The 18304-nt window shown below is 41.9% G+C and overlaps 1 protein-coding gene across 2 annotated transcripts in view; it reads right to left on the reverse strand.

Annotated features, from left to right (window-relative positions):
- The window catches only part of LOC119886401 (band 4.1-like protein 1), an 81034-nt gene that overhangs the window by 33027 nt on the left and 29703 nt on the right, over window positions 1-18304 (reverse strand). For both annotated transcript variants that reach the window (XM_038697106.1, XM_038697104.1), the window contains exons 2-3: window positions 5292-5419; window positions 3886-4053 (exon numbers count right to left, since the gene is read on the reverse strand). In XM_038697106.1, the coding sequence (XP_038553034.1) occupies window positions 3886-4053; window positions 5292-5330 (207 nt within the window). In that variant the 5' untranslated portion in view covers window positions 5331-5419. The remainder of the gene's footprint in view (window positions 1-3885; window positions 4054-5291; window positions 5420-18304) is intronic.

The following is an 18304-nucleotide window of genomic DNA, read 5'->3' on the forward strand; positions in this document are numbered from 1 at the left end:
CGTTTTATGGACTAAACGGACTCCATTTTGTTAGCTATGGTGTTGTTGCTGTGAGTGCAGTACAGATTCAGCGGGCGAGACACTGGGGAGTGTCTTTGCATAGAATTAGGCATACTCGCCGTCAGAGCCAAGGCAATAAAAAAGTGATTCATTTTATTTAAAAAAAAACATATAGCCCCTTTAATAATCCTGAATAATACTGAGATGATCCAGTCTATTCGCTCTCTGCTCTGGAGCAATTAAGTATTCAACTGTGCAAAAACAATGTCAGCGTTGCCACCTGAATGGATACCCAAGAATCTTGGCAATATAGAAAGACAACTGACCGGCATGAAACTCTAAATTCTACCCAAAATCGCCATGTTCTACACATTGGCCCAGGCAGGCTTGACCATGCAGATTACATCCAAGTGAGCAGAGGTACAAGAGAGGGTGGGTAAGGGTTTGGTGCCTGCTCTTCTGCGCAAAGACCACATGGAGACTCCATCATGCATCCATGACAAGAGACTTTAATTAACCCCTGAATGCGGCACCTCCTCCAGTGAGAGCACTCCCAAAGTGTGGCTTGCCTGCTCGCAATGCTGTTATTACCAACTCCTGAAAGCAAGTGGGAGGTTCAGATATAGCAGGCGTGATGTTCCACCCCAGCAATTAAAGACAGGAAACGAGAACAAGCCTAACAAGGTCTAAGGCTCTCACCAAATTAGAATTTAAAAAATATGGGTTGACAAGAGGCTGCTTTGTAGATTCTTCTCTGGCAATGATTGGCAGTGCTGCTGGGGCAGACAAATGTTCACAGAGAGTAGTTCAGACACAGAAGGTTTCATAACCATAATGCAAACTATTGTTGTAGAGTGGAAAAGGCCCAAAGGTATTTCTGAATGTTTTCACAGTGCTGAGAGAGAGGTTGGTGCAAGCATAGCATTCCTGATGTTCTTACCTCACACACAGTGGCACAAAAAAGGAGCGCTCCCCCCAACACCACAACACACACACACACACACACACACACAATGTTTCATGGACTTGTGTATAAGTGTCCTAAGTTCATAATGGCATGCTCTTCTATTTCCTCCTTGGCTGCACCTGGCTTGCAACCATGTAATAACTCTAGATTTCCTAACACCCTGTCTGTGACCTGTGCTTAACTCTTTTATTGGACAAAAGGAATATCCAGTGACCTCAGTAACTACATTAATTACATTTTCTTATATTTATCACTATAATGCTTTACAGTATAGTGTCGTCTGTTGTTCTGGAGGAGCTTTCAGAAGTCTGAGAAAATAACCCTAACAATATCAGGTTATCTCAGACTTGACTTGAGAGTTTTTAACAGAAAGGTTGTGTTAAGAATTTGGAAGGTAGATTTTGAAAAATCAGTCATTTGCTTTGGATTGGAGGTTCTAACAAAAGACAGCGTCGAGTTGTCTTCATCTGAAATTTAGGATCCAGTGTTTTTAAAACTTGGGACTGTGCCGCTTCGATTTTGACCATACATTTTGAATCAGTCTATGACTCTCCCATCTTAGTGTAAGTGCAATGGTATATCGCTGGAATGCTCCTTAAAAAGCCTGCAGCAGACTAGCTTAGTTTAGCATAAAGACGGGAAAAAGGGGAAACAGCTGGCTGGCTTTTTCCAGAGGTTCCAAAATCTTACTACCAGCGGCTCTAAAGATCACCAATTAGCATGTTGGATCTTGTTTGTAGAAAAACCAAAGTGTAAAAGCACTAAGTTGTGTTTTTTATGGGAGGATTATGTATCAGACATTTACTTGGCTGGGAGGGAGCAGTGACTTCCTGGTGTCTGCGCTGCTTTCCCGGGCAACCTCCCAGAAATGACAAGACTCCAAGAAGTCAAACTGTTCCTTTAAAACAAGCATTACTTTTGTTGGCATGCAATGTCTTGTGGCCGTGCAGATAATGACAGCACAAGTAGCATGATGTTGTTACTATATAACACCTTAAAACGTCTGGCTTCGAAGCAGCACAGTCCCGACTTTTAAAAGGAGAGGGTTGATATAGATTTCATCAACCCTCTCCTAACCATAAATGCAACCAAATGTTAACCATTAAGATGGCAGTTAAGAAAATGAATAATAATTCTTCAATCACTTTCACATCACGTTTTGCAAGCCACTGACAAAAACTTTTCCTACTGATAAGGGCGCCAGTACCCAGTACTCAACATGTATAGTGCGTCTCCAGTCCCAGTCCATGCTGGACAGAAGTCTTGCTGAAGAAATGTAGAGGCAGGTTACTGGACTGTGACACAGGCTGGCTGTCACCAACTGGCCCAGATAAAAGACTGATTTAACTCTCATCTCAGGTACAGAGGCAGTGGAGTGCCAGACAGATGCATCATCAAAGTCATCTCCACAGTCAAGTACATGGATATTAATTCTTTGCACCACAATCCTGCAAAAGATATTTTGCCAGAAGTGTATGCATCTGCTAGGTATAAAAAGCTCCAAAATCTCTATGTATGCAGATTCCTTTCCCAGCGAGTGGGAAATGTCCTATTTCACACTGTTGGAGTAATAACAAAAGAGACATCCAGACTGGAGTGCATCCAGAAAAGAATTCACAGGGCTTTTCAATTTATTAAAAATGAAAAAACAAATGAAAAAAGCACATGTACTAGTATTCACAGCCTTTGCTCAATATTTTGTTGAAGCATCTTTGGCACCAATTACAGCCTCAAGTCTTTTTGAGTATGATGCTACAAGCTTGGCACAACTATGTTTGGGAAGTTTCTTCCAAAAAACTACTTTGCAGGACCTCTCAAGCTGCATCTGGTTGGATAGGAAACATAGTTGGCACAGCCATTTTCAGATCTCTCCAGAGATGTTCAATCAGGTTCAAGTCTGCGCTCTGTCTGGGCCGCTCAAGGACATTCACAGAGTTGTCCTGTAACCACTCCTTTGTTATCTTAGCTGTGTGCTTAGGGTCATTGTCCTGTTGGAAGATGAACCTTCACGCCAGTCTGACGTCCAGAGCGCTCTGGAGCAGGTTTTCATCAAGGATGTCTCTGCACATTGCTGCATTCATCTTTCCCTGAATCTTGACTAGTCTACCAGTTCCTGTCGCTGAAAAACATCCCCACAGCATGATGCTGCCTCCACCATGCTTCACTGTAGGGATGGTATTGGCCAGGTGATGAGCGGTGCCTGGTTTCATCCAGACACGACTCTTGCCAATCATGCCAAAGAGTTTAATGTTCGTTTCATTAGACCAGTGGATTTTGTATCTCGTGGTCTGAGAGTCCTTCAGGTGCATATTGGCAAACTCCAAGCGGGCTGTCATGCCTTTTACTGAGGAGTGGCTTCTGTCTGGCCACAGGCCTGATTGGTGGAGTGCTGCAGATATGGTTGTTCTTCTGGAAGGTTCTGTCATGGCAAAGACTGTGTATACTTGTGTACATGTGCATTTTTTGTTTTGAATTTTTAATGAATTAGCAAATAATTCACACAAACTTCTTTCACGTTTAAGGAAAATAATGAATTTCATCCATTTTGGAATAAGGTTGTAACATATCAAAATGTGGAAAAAGCGAAGCGTTGTGAATACTTTCCAGATACACTGTCTCTTGTGTTGAATGAAGACTTTCATGCTGCACTATTTTTTGTGCCACTGTGTGTATTACAGAATAGTGTAACATTGCTCTGGCTTTGGCCCCCTGGTGAGCTCTCAGCATGGCACCTTTTCTGCTATTCTCTCTAGTTGTTTTATCCGCTCCGGGCAGCACATTACAACAAAGACAACTGCCCACAGAGAAAATTAAAAACTAAGCAAAGAAAGAATGTTGCTTTTCAACAGTTTGTTCAAAGCGTGTTAAGCCTAATTCCAGAAAAGGTGTGACCACATATTGTTTTCCATCATGCATACCTCAATTTCTGCTTCAATTTCAGAGGTGTCCAGCAGAGTCACTTTGAAGGGGACGGTTTTATGTCGTTTGGAGCCTTTCTGGGGAGATCTGAGGTTCTTGTTTGGGGACGTCTTCTCAGACATGTCGTCTGTTTCTCTGTGTTCATCCAGATGCTTGGAGTTCTGTTCCTTAACAAATAAAAACAAAAAAGGCAGTTAAATGACATAGTTTTACATGACATCTGTCATCCCTGGTACCTGTGGATATTTGAAAGTCTGCTAATTCAAATACTCAAAACCACAAGAGTCTGATGTAGATATACTAGAAACTGCACTGACTCAGAGTCATTAGACTAATCACGGAATTACCAGACAAAACAGAAATCAGAAATAAAATATAAATCACAGGAGTCATTAGTGTTTCAATGCCTGTATATAGACTTAAAGATTTTACTTAATGATGTGAGGAACTGTGAAGATTTTAAATTACATTTAACAAAAATAATATAATATACCTTAAAATGTTGTCCTAACAACATCAGATTAAATTACTAAATAGCGTAGATCAGGTTAGCATATTAAACTGCATGAATACTACTAATGCTGAAACACACAAAATCATGGGCATGTCTGTCACATAATGCACTACTTCTCCCGGATCTTGGCTTCCTCAGAAAAGTTTTAGCAAACTACTGGCTTTTTTTCTGTTTGTGTGTCAGCAGCAGGTTCCTCCTGGGTCCTCCCTTTTCATTTAGATGGCGACGGATAGTGCGAGCTGACACTGTTGTACCCCGCGTCTGCAGGTCAGCCTGAATTTTATTGGAAGTTGATCATGTCCTTTATCCATTATTCGGACAATCCTTCATTGTAATCTTTCATTAATTTTGCTGTTGGGTCCCCTACCAGGGAAATTAGTTACAGTGCCATGGGCTGTAAACTTCTTCACAATGTCGCAATGCGAACAGAAGAAATAAACATGAGAATACTAGGACATTTGTATTTGTGGCAATTTTCTGGGAGAAGTAGTGCATTATGTGACAGACATGTGGGGGTGCCCATATCAATGACTGTAGATATATACATTTAACAAAGTCAGACTTATATTTACAAAGTTTTAACAGATAAGTTTAATGTATCGTTTGGCCCCCTCAAAGTGTTATTTTTGGCAGCTGTGTTACAGCTTGTGATGCTACAGTGACTTCCTGTTTTAGTATTTCTCACATTTCTCACCTGGTTCACTACTGGGACTTTTACCTTTTAATCTATTTACAAATAGCTGGTGCAACCCACCTAAGTGGCACTTAGAATCGCATTCCAGGTCCTTACTGTTACACTAAAACATACCATTTCCTGTCTTTTTACTTTACACAACCACTGAGAAGTCTGTGGCTTCAGTAATCCATAAGTGCAATTATGGCTGTGCTGACCTGTTTGGCCATCTTGCTGTCCGAAGCCGAGTCCTGCATGCCTGCCGCTCCCTGTTGTCCGAGAGGAGTCCTATGCCGCTCTCTTACTTGTGACTCAAGGTCTGATCCTTCAGCAATATAACACCAACCTGAGAAGAAACAACACAGCAAATATTTTCAAATAGTGTCTTAACCGAGTAGAGCCTTCACTTCAAAATGCCATGTCAAAAGTGTTAATGCATGCTGTCTTTCAGAACCAAAATGCCATAGCGGATATGACAGCGGCAGCTGCAGCTGGAGACTGTGGAAAATTCCAAAGACAATGCATTTACCCAAAACAATAACGCCACTAGCGCCAGGATCACACCTTCATTACAAATTCTGAAAGCTGCAGATTTTTGATACAATACGATTTCCACAGACATAATTCACCTTGCCGTGAAGGACATTTACTTTAATTATAAAATCCCCCACTGAGCCAGATAATGATCATCTATTTAAGCAAGACAAGCTCCAGATCACGATTACCAAAAAAAAATGAATTAGTGAATTAGGCCATGAGCACTACCGTCTGTTCTCATGACTATCAACTGCGCATTCCTTCACTCACAAAGGTGCTAAACCAAAAAAACTGAACTATCACTCATCCATGAGTGGGTATGAATGTTTGTAACGCTCCACGTTGCAATGGACTATGTAACTGCCTAAAATGGTACAGTAGTATGCAGGTTAGCATCATAGTGTTGTCTTTAATTTGTCTAATAAAAATCATATTCAGGCACAAGACAAAGACGCACACAGTATAATGTTACAATACAGAGGAGCTAAAGCTTGTATATATGTTCTGTGTGTGTAGCATAAAAGGGTCTACAACTTTAATTAAGGGGGTGGTGATGGCGCAATGGATAAGAAACATGCCTTTGGTGTGAGAGACACAGGTTCAATTCCCCACTGTGACTCATCTACCAATGTGTCCCTGAGCAAGACACTTAACCCCAAGTTGCTCCAGAGGCGTGCGACCTCTGACATGAATAGCAATTGTAAGACGCTTTGGATGAAAGCGTCAGCTAAATGTAGATGTAATTTTATTGTGCAGCCATGTGTTGTAGAATGACAAATAAATGTAACTTGAACATTGAGGTACTGAGGTCAGTTAAGAGAGGTGGGAATTGTGTCTTAACCACTTGGAAGATACAGTTTGTTAAAGCAATAGTTGTACTACATTATAGGTCGTGGGTTCGAGCCCCGGTCGTCCCGGCCTTTCTGGGTGGAGTGAGTGTGTCTGGTTGTTCGTCTATGTGTGGCCCTGCGATGGACTGGCGACCTGTCCAGGGTGTACCCCGCCTTTCGCCCGATGTCCGCTGGGATTGGCTCCAGCCCCCCGTGACCCTGTACGCAGGATAAGAGGTTGACGATGGATGGATGGATGGATGGATGAGAACCACTCAAAATCTGGCCTGTAAATAAGAGGCTACAGCCCCCTTGTGAGGAAGTCCAAAATCAAGCCCATTGTGGTATTCAAGCCCAGAGTGCTAGGTGAGCTAATCAGCTTCATGGGGAGATTGCGTGAATGCTGAGCTGAAATCCACAAACAGCATTCTGATGTAGGTGATTTTTTTTTTTCCAAGGTGTTTGAAGACTGTGTGGAGCGCAGTGGAGATGGTGCCCTCTGTGGATCTTTTGGTTCTGAATGCAAACTTGTGACGGTCCAGTGCTGGCTGGGATGTTGTTCTTCGTGTGCTGGAGAACCAGCTTCTCAAAGCAACGATGAATGAGAAATGATGAGAAATTAAATGTAAATAAAAACAAAGCCTTTGCTCTGTGATTTTGAAGACACAAAAACTTGACATTCACTGGGAATGATACGGATGGTTTCGAAGAGGTCCTGCTGTTAAACTCCAGGGTGATATTGTCCAATTTTGGCCACTTGTTCAAGTAAGAAAGAAAAAGAAGCTACCGATCAACCCCCAAAATACATGTTACCCTGTGGATAGATAGTTTTGTGATCCAGTGTGGATTTCTTTGTAACCACTCAGGGGATTCCCCACCAGATGCCCCATGTGCAGCAAATCACATCAACCTAATGCATCTGGGGGTTGTGGGCAATCATGGCTGACGAGTGAGGCAGGAACACAACTGCTCCACACCAGTTCAGAGAAGAGACAATGTCCCTCCAAAACAGGGAAGGTCTTAGCATATTGCATGTGGTTGAAGGAATGTGCCGTCCTCCTCTGCTGTGCTATGACAAACGTCTCCTTACTTACAATATCAGTGATTTGATAAAAATGGATTCCTGTCCTTGGGGACCAAAGTGAAAAGTGGATTGGTATGTCCACTCAGGGCCTCATTTGACTCTCGCTGTCTGATCCAGATGTGCACTGAGCTATAAGTTGCTTAGTCAATTTTCCCCTCACTCACTGAATCGTGGATATGACTGCCAAGTTAAATCCCTGGCTGGAGAGGAAAAACTCTGTCGGGTATGGTGTTCTGATGGCGAAGGAAGCAAATAGTGAGCGCCACCATGTCTTTCTGTCATCGTGTTCGCCTCCCAGTCTGATTCAGTCAAGTTGAAAATAACAAGCGTCTCCCCTGTGTACGTTGCAGGTGCACACTTTCTCATTCGGTCCAAGTCAAACAGGAGCTGCCATCCCCCCTCACTTTAACATCCACCTGGGCGACATGACACAACGCATTCATCTACAGCCGTCTGTGTAAATAAACCTGTCTGAGCTGCGTTGTGTTCACAGCAACAAATAATCTGAAAACAGCTCCAGTCCGACCATTTCTGATCTCCACTGTGGACATTTTTCACTTCTGTTCTGAACACATTACTGAGCACATAGCCAACCACGACAAGTTTTCTAATCATACCCAAATTGATAGTTACTGTTGCTTTTAAGGGGTCATTAGAAATTTGTATGAAACATGTCAGCCGATAATGAAAAAACCCTTCAAGGACACATGCACACAAAATTGAGAATACAAATCCCATAATCCAAAGTTAGTTTGTGGTAAATGGGGTCTCTTATTGAGACATCTCCTCATGTAATCAGATTAATTGCCAAATGAATGCAGATTGATGTCATAGAGCGAGGCAGCACGGCCCTGCGAATGCTTTCATTTCCTGCAACAGACCATTACCCACAATCGCCTCTGTCAGCCGAGCGACCTCTGCAGAAAGCCCCTAACAGTGCAGGAATATACTGCCTGTTTCCTTTGTTGCACATTGAGGGCAGTTCACTGACAATGTCTGTCTTTGATATCAGTAAGTAATAATGACTCATCACAGAGAAAAGCACATTGTTTCCTTAGAGGGTTAAGTAATGCCACACTTCTCTAACAAGTGTAGCCTTTTCCCTTGTCTCTCTTCAATCTCTCTTCATTTTCATCAGAGGTAAGCTTTAATCTGAGCAAGGCAAGTGGAGAGAGAATGAGACAGGGAGCGCGCATGTCTGTGGAAGAGCACTGGCTCAGCTCCTAGATGCAGTTGCCATGGTAACAGCATAGAGTACTCCTCTTCTTTTTTTCCCCCCCCACTCCCGATCGTCTCTCACCTCAGAGGAGTGACAGAAACAGAAAGATAAAACACAACAAGGAGGGAAGATGAGAGGCCAAAAGATGAGGCGGCCCAGAAAGACAGAGGGATCAAGGATAAACTGAAGAGATAAGAAGTGACAAGAGGGAGGAAATAAGCTGATGTGGCATCGCGACTCACAGGAAATGTCAAACAGCCTCCCCTCTGGTTAGCGGTGGAGGAGCTGCACACAGCTGCACACGAGGGCGGATGGGGAGTTTGAAGCAGAGACGCAGGCCGGTGTTGCTAACCTCCCTCCGCCGTCCACCAGCAAACATAATCTGCTCCTCATCTGAGCCCCTTTGAAAGACAGTCCAAAGTGCACCTCCTGAGTGCTTTCACTGTGAGGAGTATTCAGGCATTGCTATGAGGTCACAGTCATGTTAGCAGTGTCAGGTGGAGCAGAAGCTCTCTGGACAACTGCTTTCAAATTATGTTAGGGGAAATGTGGTCAGAGCAAAACTGCATTATTGATGAGTAAAAGTAGAAAGAATTTACAGTATTCCTGTTGGATGGTAAAGTGATGCCTCGGATTCCAGACACACAGAGCTTTACTCCTGTCCTGCTTTGGGTTTCAAATCAAAATGCAAAGTGGAAGAAGTTATTTGAATTGTCCGGAGGTAAAACTCCTGTTTATTTTCTACAAACACAATGTTATGTGACTAATAGGGCTTGGATGGATTTGAAATGTCTGCTTCAATCATCAGTCTAAAGATGAGCCACTTCATTAATAAAATACCTGGTTGTTTTTCATAAAGTGGTATAAAATCTGCCCACTAAGCTTCTAATCCTATTGTGTGCACTGCCATCTGTAAACTTAAGCTAACGGTTGCTCTTTGTAGAAACCTGATTATTAATTCAACTTGTATCAGTTCAGTTTTAGATTCTTGCTACATTTTTAATTTGTTCCAACTCTTATATGTGTCTGAGATGTGAGTAGCTTTCATCAGTTCATCCAGTAGTAACAATCTCAACTTTGAGGTGGCGCTAGAGGAAAAGTCAGGGGGTCACAATGGGACATTTTCAGTGGGAAAAATACTTGGCCTCACATGTGTTTTTGCATGAAGCATTTCTTTCAAAAAAAAAGTTAAAATGTGATACTGGAGTTTTCTGTCCATATAAGTTAAGTGGGCATCTGTTAGGCAGTAAAATGTGAACACCTCAACTCCGGCTCTTCCCCCTAGAAAGCAGCGGTGCTTCTGTCTGGTGTTTCTGTGCCCCACTCATCCACGGCACACTGCAATATGTCAGTGACAGTTCATGCAGTCACTCAGAAAGAAGCATGATAGGATCAAGGACACTGCTCTCATTCAACAACATCACACATACGGCCTGTCATACACCCTGACAACATCAGTGTAACACTGATGGAAGTCGCTCAGGCATTGCCTAGAGCACTGTTTTACAACGCACCGTGCGTTAAGAGATTTCCACTCTTGTGGTATTCTCTTCCTAAGACAACGATGCAGCCCAAACACCTCTTCTGGCTGGAGTGCCCCCTCATTACTCTGCTGTTTCCTGGGTGAGTGCTGGCAATAGATGATGATAGACAAGGCCTGAGTGGAAAGACTGAAGTAAAGTAAAGACACAACAACTGCATGACTCTTCAAGCTCCACATTCCTGCAATACGTCTGGAATCACCCTAAGAGAAACGACTGCACACGGCTGTTGTAATATTACGCGCTTGCCCTCCTCTCGGCAGAGATATCTGAACACAAAGCCGCAAACTGTTTAGTACTTGGCTATTTTAAATTCCTAGCTCTCGGATGAATGTCAACACACACAGTCAAAGATAGAGAGCAGAATTACCAAGAGCCAGCTCCAGGCTCGATATAAACTGCTGCTGAGACGTCATTCTGTCACAGTGTATCTAATGGAAGCTGACCTTTCTCATGCTGCGCTGAAGACCACTGGTGCATGCACGAGGAGGGACACCGCTGACGGATCTGTACCTGAGGCTGCCAGACGCCATGCACCACAGGGATTACAAAGCAAGTCCCCCCCGACACACACACTTCTTCTATCGTCTGCCCTCTCTCAACATAGCTACAGGAAAAAATTGCAGTTTCAGAGCATACTAATGGGAGTTTAGAGTATGGAAATGAGGCCATGGGTGTGGGAGCACATGGGTGGTTGTGCAGGCATCATCACGAACCTCGGGGCAGGGAGACACATGGTGACAAGACGAAGCTTTGTGTCTTGTAAAAGCACTGTCAAAGCCTCAGACCCATAAATGACAAACGGATCTCTGCTTCTTAAAGGCATTACACTTTAAATGCTTGATTTTGAGATATTCTCTTTGTCTCATGTGAGTGCTCAGGCTACAACTGTTAAAGTATCTTCCAAAACAAGTCTTCCAGCAGCTTCTGTTTCTTCTCACCGCCTACTTTATGCCTGAGTAATTATTATTTCATGGCAAGGGCTCAAATTCTCTTCACCAAATGGACATAATTTGAGGATTATGTTGTACTAAATATGAAAAAATACACACTTGTATCACTCCAGATGCATACTTGTTGTTGCCACTTGCATGTTGCATGTAAATGTATCTTGAGTTTAACACAGCATATGTGTCTCCTGTTTCATCATTTTCTGTCAAAACGCTCTGTCACAATCTTAAAGGCTAGTGTGTAATTGTCTCAGCATGAAGCCTCCGCTGTGCTCCAGTTAATGAGAGACTGACACAATGGTTGCGCATCCCAGACCAGATTCTCCACCACTATAATCCATGAGCGGGAAAATTATTTCCTGTAGTTTAGAACCACAATTACAGCCGTTTTTTGGCTTTAGTAAAGTGCTGATGACAAAAAAAACAGCAAACAGGTCAGTGCGGTTTCACTAATGTTGCACTCATTTTAGCGCCTGAATGATATTGTACTAGCAAGCCTTCTTACTGTTTAGTGTAGCAGGGTTAAAGGTTATTTGATTACAAAAAAATAAGCATTGTTAAGAAGCTGATAATATTATTATACCACTTGTTAGCCTGGCGACTGTCAGCAGGCAGATTGGCAAAGTGTGTTATTTATGAATACATACATTAGTTGAAGCCCCTTCCCTTAACACTTTAAAGCATACTTTCTATTCATCTCACAATTTCAAATCTATAATACAAGACACTCCAGAGGACTAAAACTCACCAAATTCCCAAACATCACTTTGTTCTCCATTAGATAAGATGAGCTTAAATGTGCCGCAGTTCAAATCAAGCTGTCAATAAATCCACATCTCTCAACAATTTCAACCAGGGCTCGTCTGATGACCCAAACTGCTTGAAGTTAGTCCTCATTTTCCCTTTCCCTTTGAAGAAATACACAAAGACTATCCCACACAACACACTCTCTCTTTCCCTTTGATTTCCCTTTATGCATTAGGTCTACATTAATTTAGTTTTCTTTTTGTTCTTATGTATATGTTTCATATTTATTACATTTTCTGCAGTTGTCTTTTTTACTTCAAATGTGATGTGTTTGCAAAGCACTTGCTCTTGTTCTCACTCCTGCAATGTTTTGTACTGTTTACTGCACTTTGTCATTATGTTCATTTTTATGCAGAAATAAATCAACTTGCAATCAATCTGAAAGTAGACAATGATTACAGTCCATTTTAGCTCCTTTCAGACATGTAACTTGATGTGATAACCATTTGAAATGTTGACCTCATGTCTAAATAATGTGTTTTTGTCTTGATTTACTTTTATGTGAAAGTCACAACAGCAATCTTTCTAGAACATAGTAAAATTTCCAACACTGCATATAAACTGCTAACTGATATATTAATTATACTGCATAAGTCGAACAAAACATACCAGGATTTACTCTTCATGTGCGTGCTTAACCTTGTGCTGCTGCAGCCATTACATTAAACCTGAATTAATCATCTTAAAACAGCTACTTGCTGCAGCTGGATGCGGATTAGAGCTGCAAGAGTGAACCAAATAATTAAAGCCAAGCGTAAATGCCTGTAAAACCAAAACCACGAGCTGAGAGACACTAAAAAGGGCTGACATCATAAGCTGAGGTGGCATGGGTGCGTGGGGGCGGCCGATCCAGGGCCGCAACTGGGGGGGCCCCACCACGAGGGACGCAAATGTTTTTTCAGATACTTGTAGACACGACCGCACAAAAAGAATTACATGAAAACCGGCACTTCACTCCTGGTTTCAATAGCAAACCACCACAAGAATGACAAAAAACACTACATTTATATTCTAAGCAGACACGTTTAAAAAAAACATAAATCACAAAGTAACTTTTGTATTTCAAACAAATAGGAGACTTATTAGCAAATTTTAACAAAACTCCCTTCACCGCCATGCATCATGGTCTGACGCAGACGGACCCTGCGATGAAGCTCCGCCCCCACTGTGCTGATAGTCTAGCTCCGCCCCTGGCTGACAGGAACTGTTGAGTCAAGAAATAATTCTCTGTGGATTTGTCTCTATGAGCAACCCCTTTCCCAATACACATTACACAATTGAGCAAGCATTGGCCTTTTCTCTAAGTCGTGTCATGTATGAATAAAGCCATAACCAACATTAATGTAAGAGACACCTTCAGTATGCCAAAAAGCTATCACTTCAAACAGACAAATGACGCCAGAACAGTTACATATTTAATGTGTGAAAAGGACTTTAGTCTTAGCTCTACAAATTTACTGAGTTGGTGCAATCAACTAATTACAATTATATATATTTATCTCGGTAATCACTTACACAGCATTCATGTCATTACACTGCTCCTGGATCCCTGTGCAGCATATAAACATCCATTTGCATCTCTTCAGTCTATAGTTACAGCGAGATAAAGTCTGCCGTGATATCCATCCCTTCGAACTGCCTCATGACCCGGTTGCAATCATGACACAATACCTGCTTTGTTTCCTGTTTGCCTGGCAAGCGCAAGGCTCGGATTAGTTTTCCTTTTTAGTTTACAACGGATGTGCATACGGTTTCTTTAAAATGTACTCTGCTTCAAACCAGAGTCTCATTTTGGTCAATTTCCAGAGACAAGGTGTGTGTTTCAGCACAAAGTGTTGGGTAAAAAAAAACGAAAAAACAACACTTATCTTTTGTGATGTTCTTTGTGCACTTTTGATGGATTCAAGGTCAATCAACAGTACTTTATGACTTCCTTTAATCAACGCACAAATATTGCTTTGTTTAGTGAAGATTTCAATGCTGCGTCTGTCCCACACTAAAAATTAACAATGAAGTCTTGTGTCATTTGCATCCTAATGGTCTTTGCTCAATTGTGTTTTGCAAGCACATGCCCTTGTAACACAGTTCTTCAGAAATGGCTGTCGAATGAATCCAGAAAAAACAACACAGCCACAAGCCTTGGATATCTACCATAGGAAGGACACAACTAACTGCCTCCTAACACTGAGCGGCCATTTATATACACGGCAGTCCCCTCGAAGGTGGCTTTTCCAATTTCCTTTCACCCTTATAAGTCATGCAGAGCGCCATAAATCAACAGGAAAATGGTGGGTGTCAGAGAGCCCTCAAAGCAAGACTCATCTCTTCACAAGTCGCCTTGAGTTACAGTCACACTATTTTACTGTATTTATTTCAGGGGATCACGATGGATCAACTGGCAATACACAGGAAACATTGTTGGGATTCCCATGAGCAAGCTTGAAGCATTTTTTTTTAAATCCCATTGAATTTGGGATCAGCGCAGAATGTCTTGGAATTTCTAAAAACTAAACTAAACTACAGAAAAAAATTGTTTTCACAGAGAAATTTCATTCATCTTAGTGGAAACTTTGGTAACCTCGGAGGTAAATTAAATATCGTGAGAGGTGGTGTTACATAGTAAAAGAATAAAAGTATATAAAAATATAAAATAAAAGCAGCTGTTTTCGTCTTTGGAACATTTCTTAAAGATGTTAATGGCAGCAGACCATAAAAATCAGAACGACACTACAGTGTGCTCCGATGGGAACAACTCAGAAAACTTAAGAGGGTTGCTGGACGTAAGCTATTTTGGCACAAATGGGCCTCCTGCTAGCTCCCAGCAGCAGCACTCTCTGCCAGCTGAACACATCCTGCTGCTACCCAGCTAGCTAGAGCAGCACTCAGCTGTTGTTGGCTAATGGACTGCTTAAAGTGAGAGGAGGGCAGAGTAACTGTGGGCCTGTGCACACATCATGGCTGGCATGCTGCAGGTGCAGACCGTCGCCACACAAAGAGTCAGTGCATGAGTCAGTGTGTGAGTGTTTATTTGCTTGCCTACGTTCCTCCAATCCTTTTCTTCACACACACACACACACACACACACACACACACACACACACACACACCCCAGTCATAAGCTTTTCCAAGGAGAACGGCACACACTCTAAAATATTTTGGCTATGGGCCAATTCACATCCTCCATGGCAGGATGCACAGAATGAAGCTGTGGCCAGGCTAAGACTAATGCTATCTGGCTCTTCCACATGCAAGTGAAATACCGCAGTCCCACAACAGAGCGAGGACAGGGCACACAGGAAAGAGGGAAGAGGAGATGACGTGTGAGGTGTCTCTGTAATAAATTGGCAGACTGATCCACAACCAAGAGATTATTTCACACAAAACACTATGGCAACAGAGCCTGCAGCATCACCCATTGTGCCGGTCATGGCCCATTTGAAGCTCATTCCCCCAGTGCCTATGGGAGAAGGTGGAACAAGGCCACACCATATGGTATTCTATGTGGCGGGCTGCAGCACTCCGCGGGAGAGCTTAGCTGTGAAAGGAAGGATCCTGTCTATTGGACTAATTAATGTCTCTGTGATCCGATCATAACAGGGCTGGAGGCCCTTCGCCAGACAGCACCTTTGCCAGGCCACTCAAACAAAGCAAGCAAAAAGGCATCCCTCTTTACATTTAAAACAGATGGTGGTTCTTGATCTTGACTGCAGATGAACCCACAAGGTCAAGAGGGAGGCGTGTTTTAAGGCAGTTACATTTTATCTCTGCCTTTCTTTCCCTTTCTCTTTACGTTTCTCCCCCGATGCCCTTTGTGATCTGGAATAATAAGTAGTTAGGGTCTTATCTGCTAACAGCTCCATTACAGCGCACAGATGAAGCTGCATAGATCTCAGCAGGTGAAACCCAGCAGCAGTACTCTGTAATAACAGTGGATGCCACCACAGTGACATGTAATTATCATGTCCTGAGGTTGAAACTAGCTTTAAAAAAATCATCAGTCAGGTCCTAATAATGGCTTCAGCATGCTTTGCATTTATATTAAGGTTGTATTGATAGGGCATTCAGTGGGTGGTATGTGCTCTGTTGTCAACTGGTCATACTGGATGTAGATTTGTCTCTCACACAGACACAGTAAAGGACATGATCTACAGTTACAGTACATTAGCCAGATATTTTCAACCTCAAAGAGGGGTCGGTCTGTCAGAAAGGATAAGAACTCCTGTGCTCGGCATTTTTGTCTACTTTGCCAAGAGGAAAGAGTTCTCTTTTTGAGGGTTTAAATAAGACTTTCCAGTGTACTACGAGGCATACAGACCTCCTAATACTCAGTTATATTTCAATTACAAAAGTAGAGAAATATGTTAATCTTGAAATGTATCTGTGTTCATTTTGTTGATTATAAAATGTGTGAAAGGCAGAGAGATATGACACATTTGATATTACTTTTTTCCCCCCAGAAATCTAAATGTCAGCAGACAAAGAGTGAGCACACATGACCTGAATCAGTTCACTAAAAATAATGATTGATGAAAATAAGAAGAAAATAACTGCACTTTATTTAAATTTTTCCATAAAAAAAACAAATAGGTTCACAGACTTATGGTTTGTGTTCATCAAAACTTCACTCGTGATGTTCAGTGGACTGTGAAACCACTACAGGCTGTGACTGCAATCTAAAGATAAGACATTTACAGTTTGCATCAGCCTACATTTACCTCTAGGGAGGCATCCGCCATGTCAATAACATCTCCACCCTCCACCTGCTCTGCTCTGAGCAGTCAGCTGTGGTGGTTATTATCGTTCCTATCTTCTTTTTGTTAATGTAAAGTTATCTATTTTTTAAGATTATTTTTCAGGCATTTTGCCTATATTTGATAGGAACAAGAGAGACATGAAATGTGGGAGAGTGAGGGAACTACATGCAGCAAAGGGCAGGTTACTGCGGTAGGACTTAGCCTTGTACATGGTGCGCATGCTCTACCAGGTGAGCTAACGGGCACCCCGAAGTTGTAATTCTTCTGTAATACCCATTCAATGTATTCACATTCAGTAATTATCTTAATATATAGTAGGTTTTAACAGTAGGGTTTCAACGATAAAATTTCATCAACGTGAAATTTCATTGTCGACGCGTCGTTACAGAGAGGCTGTTTAAGGGAGAGATAGCAATCTTCTTATTAAGAACATTTCGGGTTGTTTATTTCTAACTGTAATGCATTACAGGAAGTGCTGAGGTAGTATTGCTTCCACTGTCTGCCATATAGTATGCAGCTGCAGTACCGAAGGCTGCAGTTGCAGGACCGCAATCCTAGGACCAGAACTGCATTTGTAGGATCCTTGTTTACTCTGATAGCTGGCTGGCTAGCTAGCTAGCTATGTTACTCTTGACAGCCCCCTGAAGCCAATTAACCTTACCCTAAGCGTCACAGGTTGTGTGCCTAAACCTAAATTATTGATTATGCATGTCAACCGGTTAACCCTACAGCTGCTAGCAGACACATAGGCTCGTGATGTAGCCTACAGAACATTCTCCACTTAGAAAACTTATAAGCTCTTTGGAAAAATAAACTACAGAAGTATACTTCTGTAATTCTATAATTCTTCTAGTATGAAAGGGGGCTGTTGCTTTATTATTGTAAATAGACATTACATTGTTAGTGTACAGTTGTGGTTATAGTGCTTTTAATTTGCTTTTAATATAGTTCAAAAGCAAAAATCTTAAGGATGTGTTTTGGAGCTTAGTAATTCACTTGAAAGATATTTAATTAGTTAAATGGGTTAATTAGGGTTAGGGTGTGACAAAATAATTAGTTGCAGCCCTATTTATTAGTAGTGGCAGGTCCACAATTCCCAACTCGGGGGTTGACTTAAAACTTTTCAATTTCATATAATTTTGTACCATTATAGATAATGCCCAAAAATCTTAAAGACAAAATAATCACATAATAATTAGCTATTTATCTAACACAATTGGACCAGATGATGCTCAAACCCTTTTCCAACACTAAGAGCTGATTGTGCTCAAACCATAACACAATGAGTATTTTAGTAACTACAATTGTATTATTGATTTGTTTTCCACTGCTCAGTGCCAATATAAAACTGATGATGATGACAGCGTTGTGTAGGGTAGATGGGCTACCGCGAAAACACTTTCTTGTTATGGGTTCACTCTGTTAGAAAATAGTCTTGTCAAAAATGTAGATTTTATAAAGACCTCTATAAAGAACCTGGAGAGGTTGGAGACGTCTTCCCTTTTAACA

Source organism: Micropterus salmoides, unplaced genomic scaffold (assembly GCF_014851395.1).
Source record: "Micropterus salmoides isolate LMB-PRFRI ecotype aquatic unplaced genomic scaffold, ASM1485139v1 Ms_hic_scaffold_4, whole genome shotgun sequence".
NCBI classification, from domain to species: domain Eukaryota; kingdom Metazoa; phylum Chordata; class Actinopteri; order Centrarchiformes; family Centrarchidae; genus Micropterus; species Micropterus salmoides.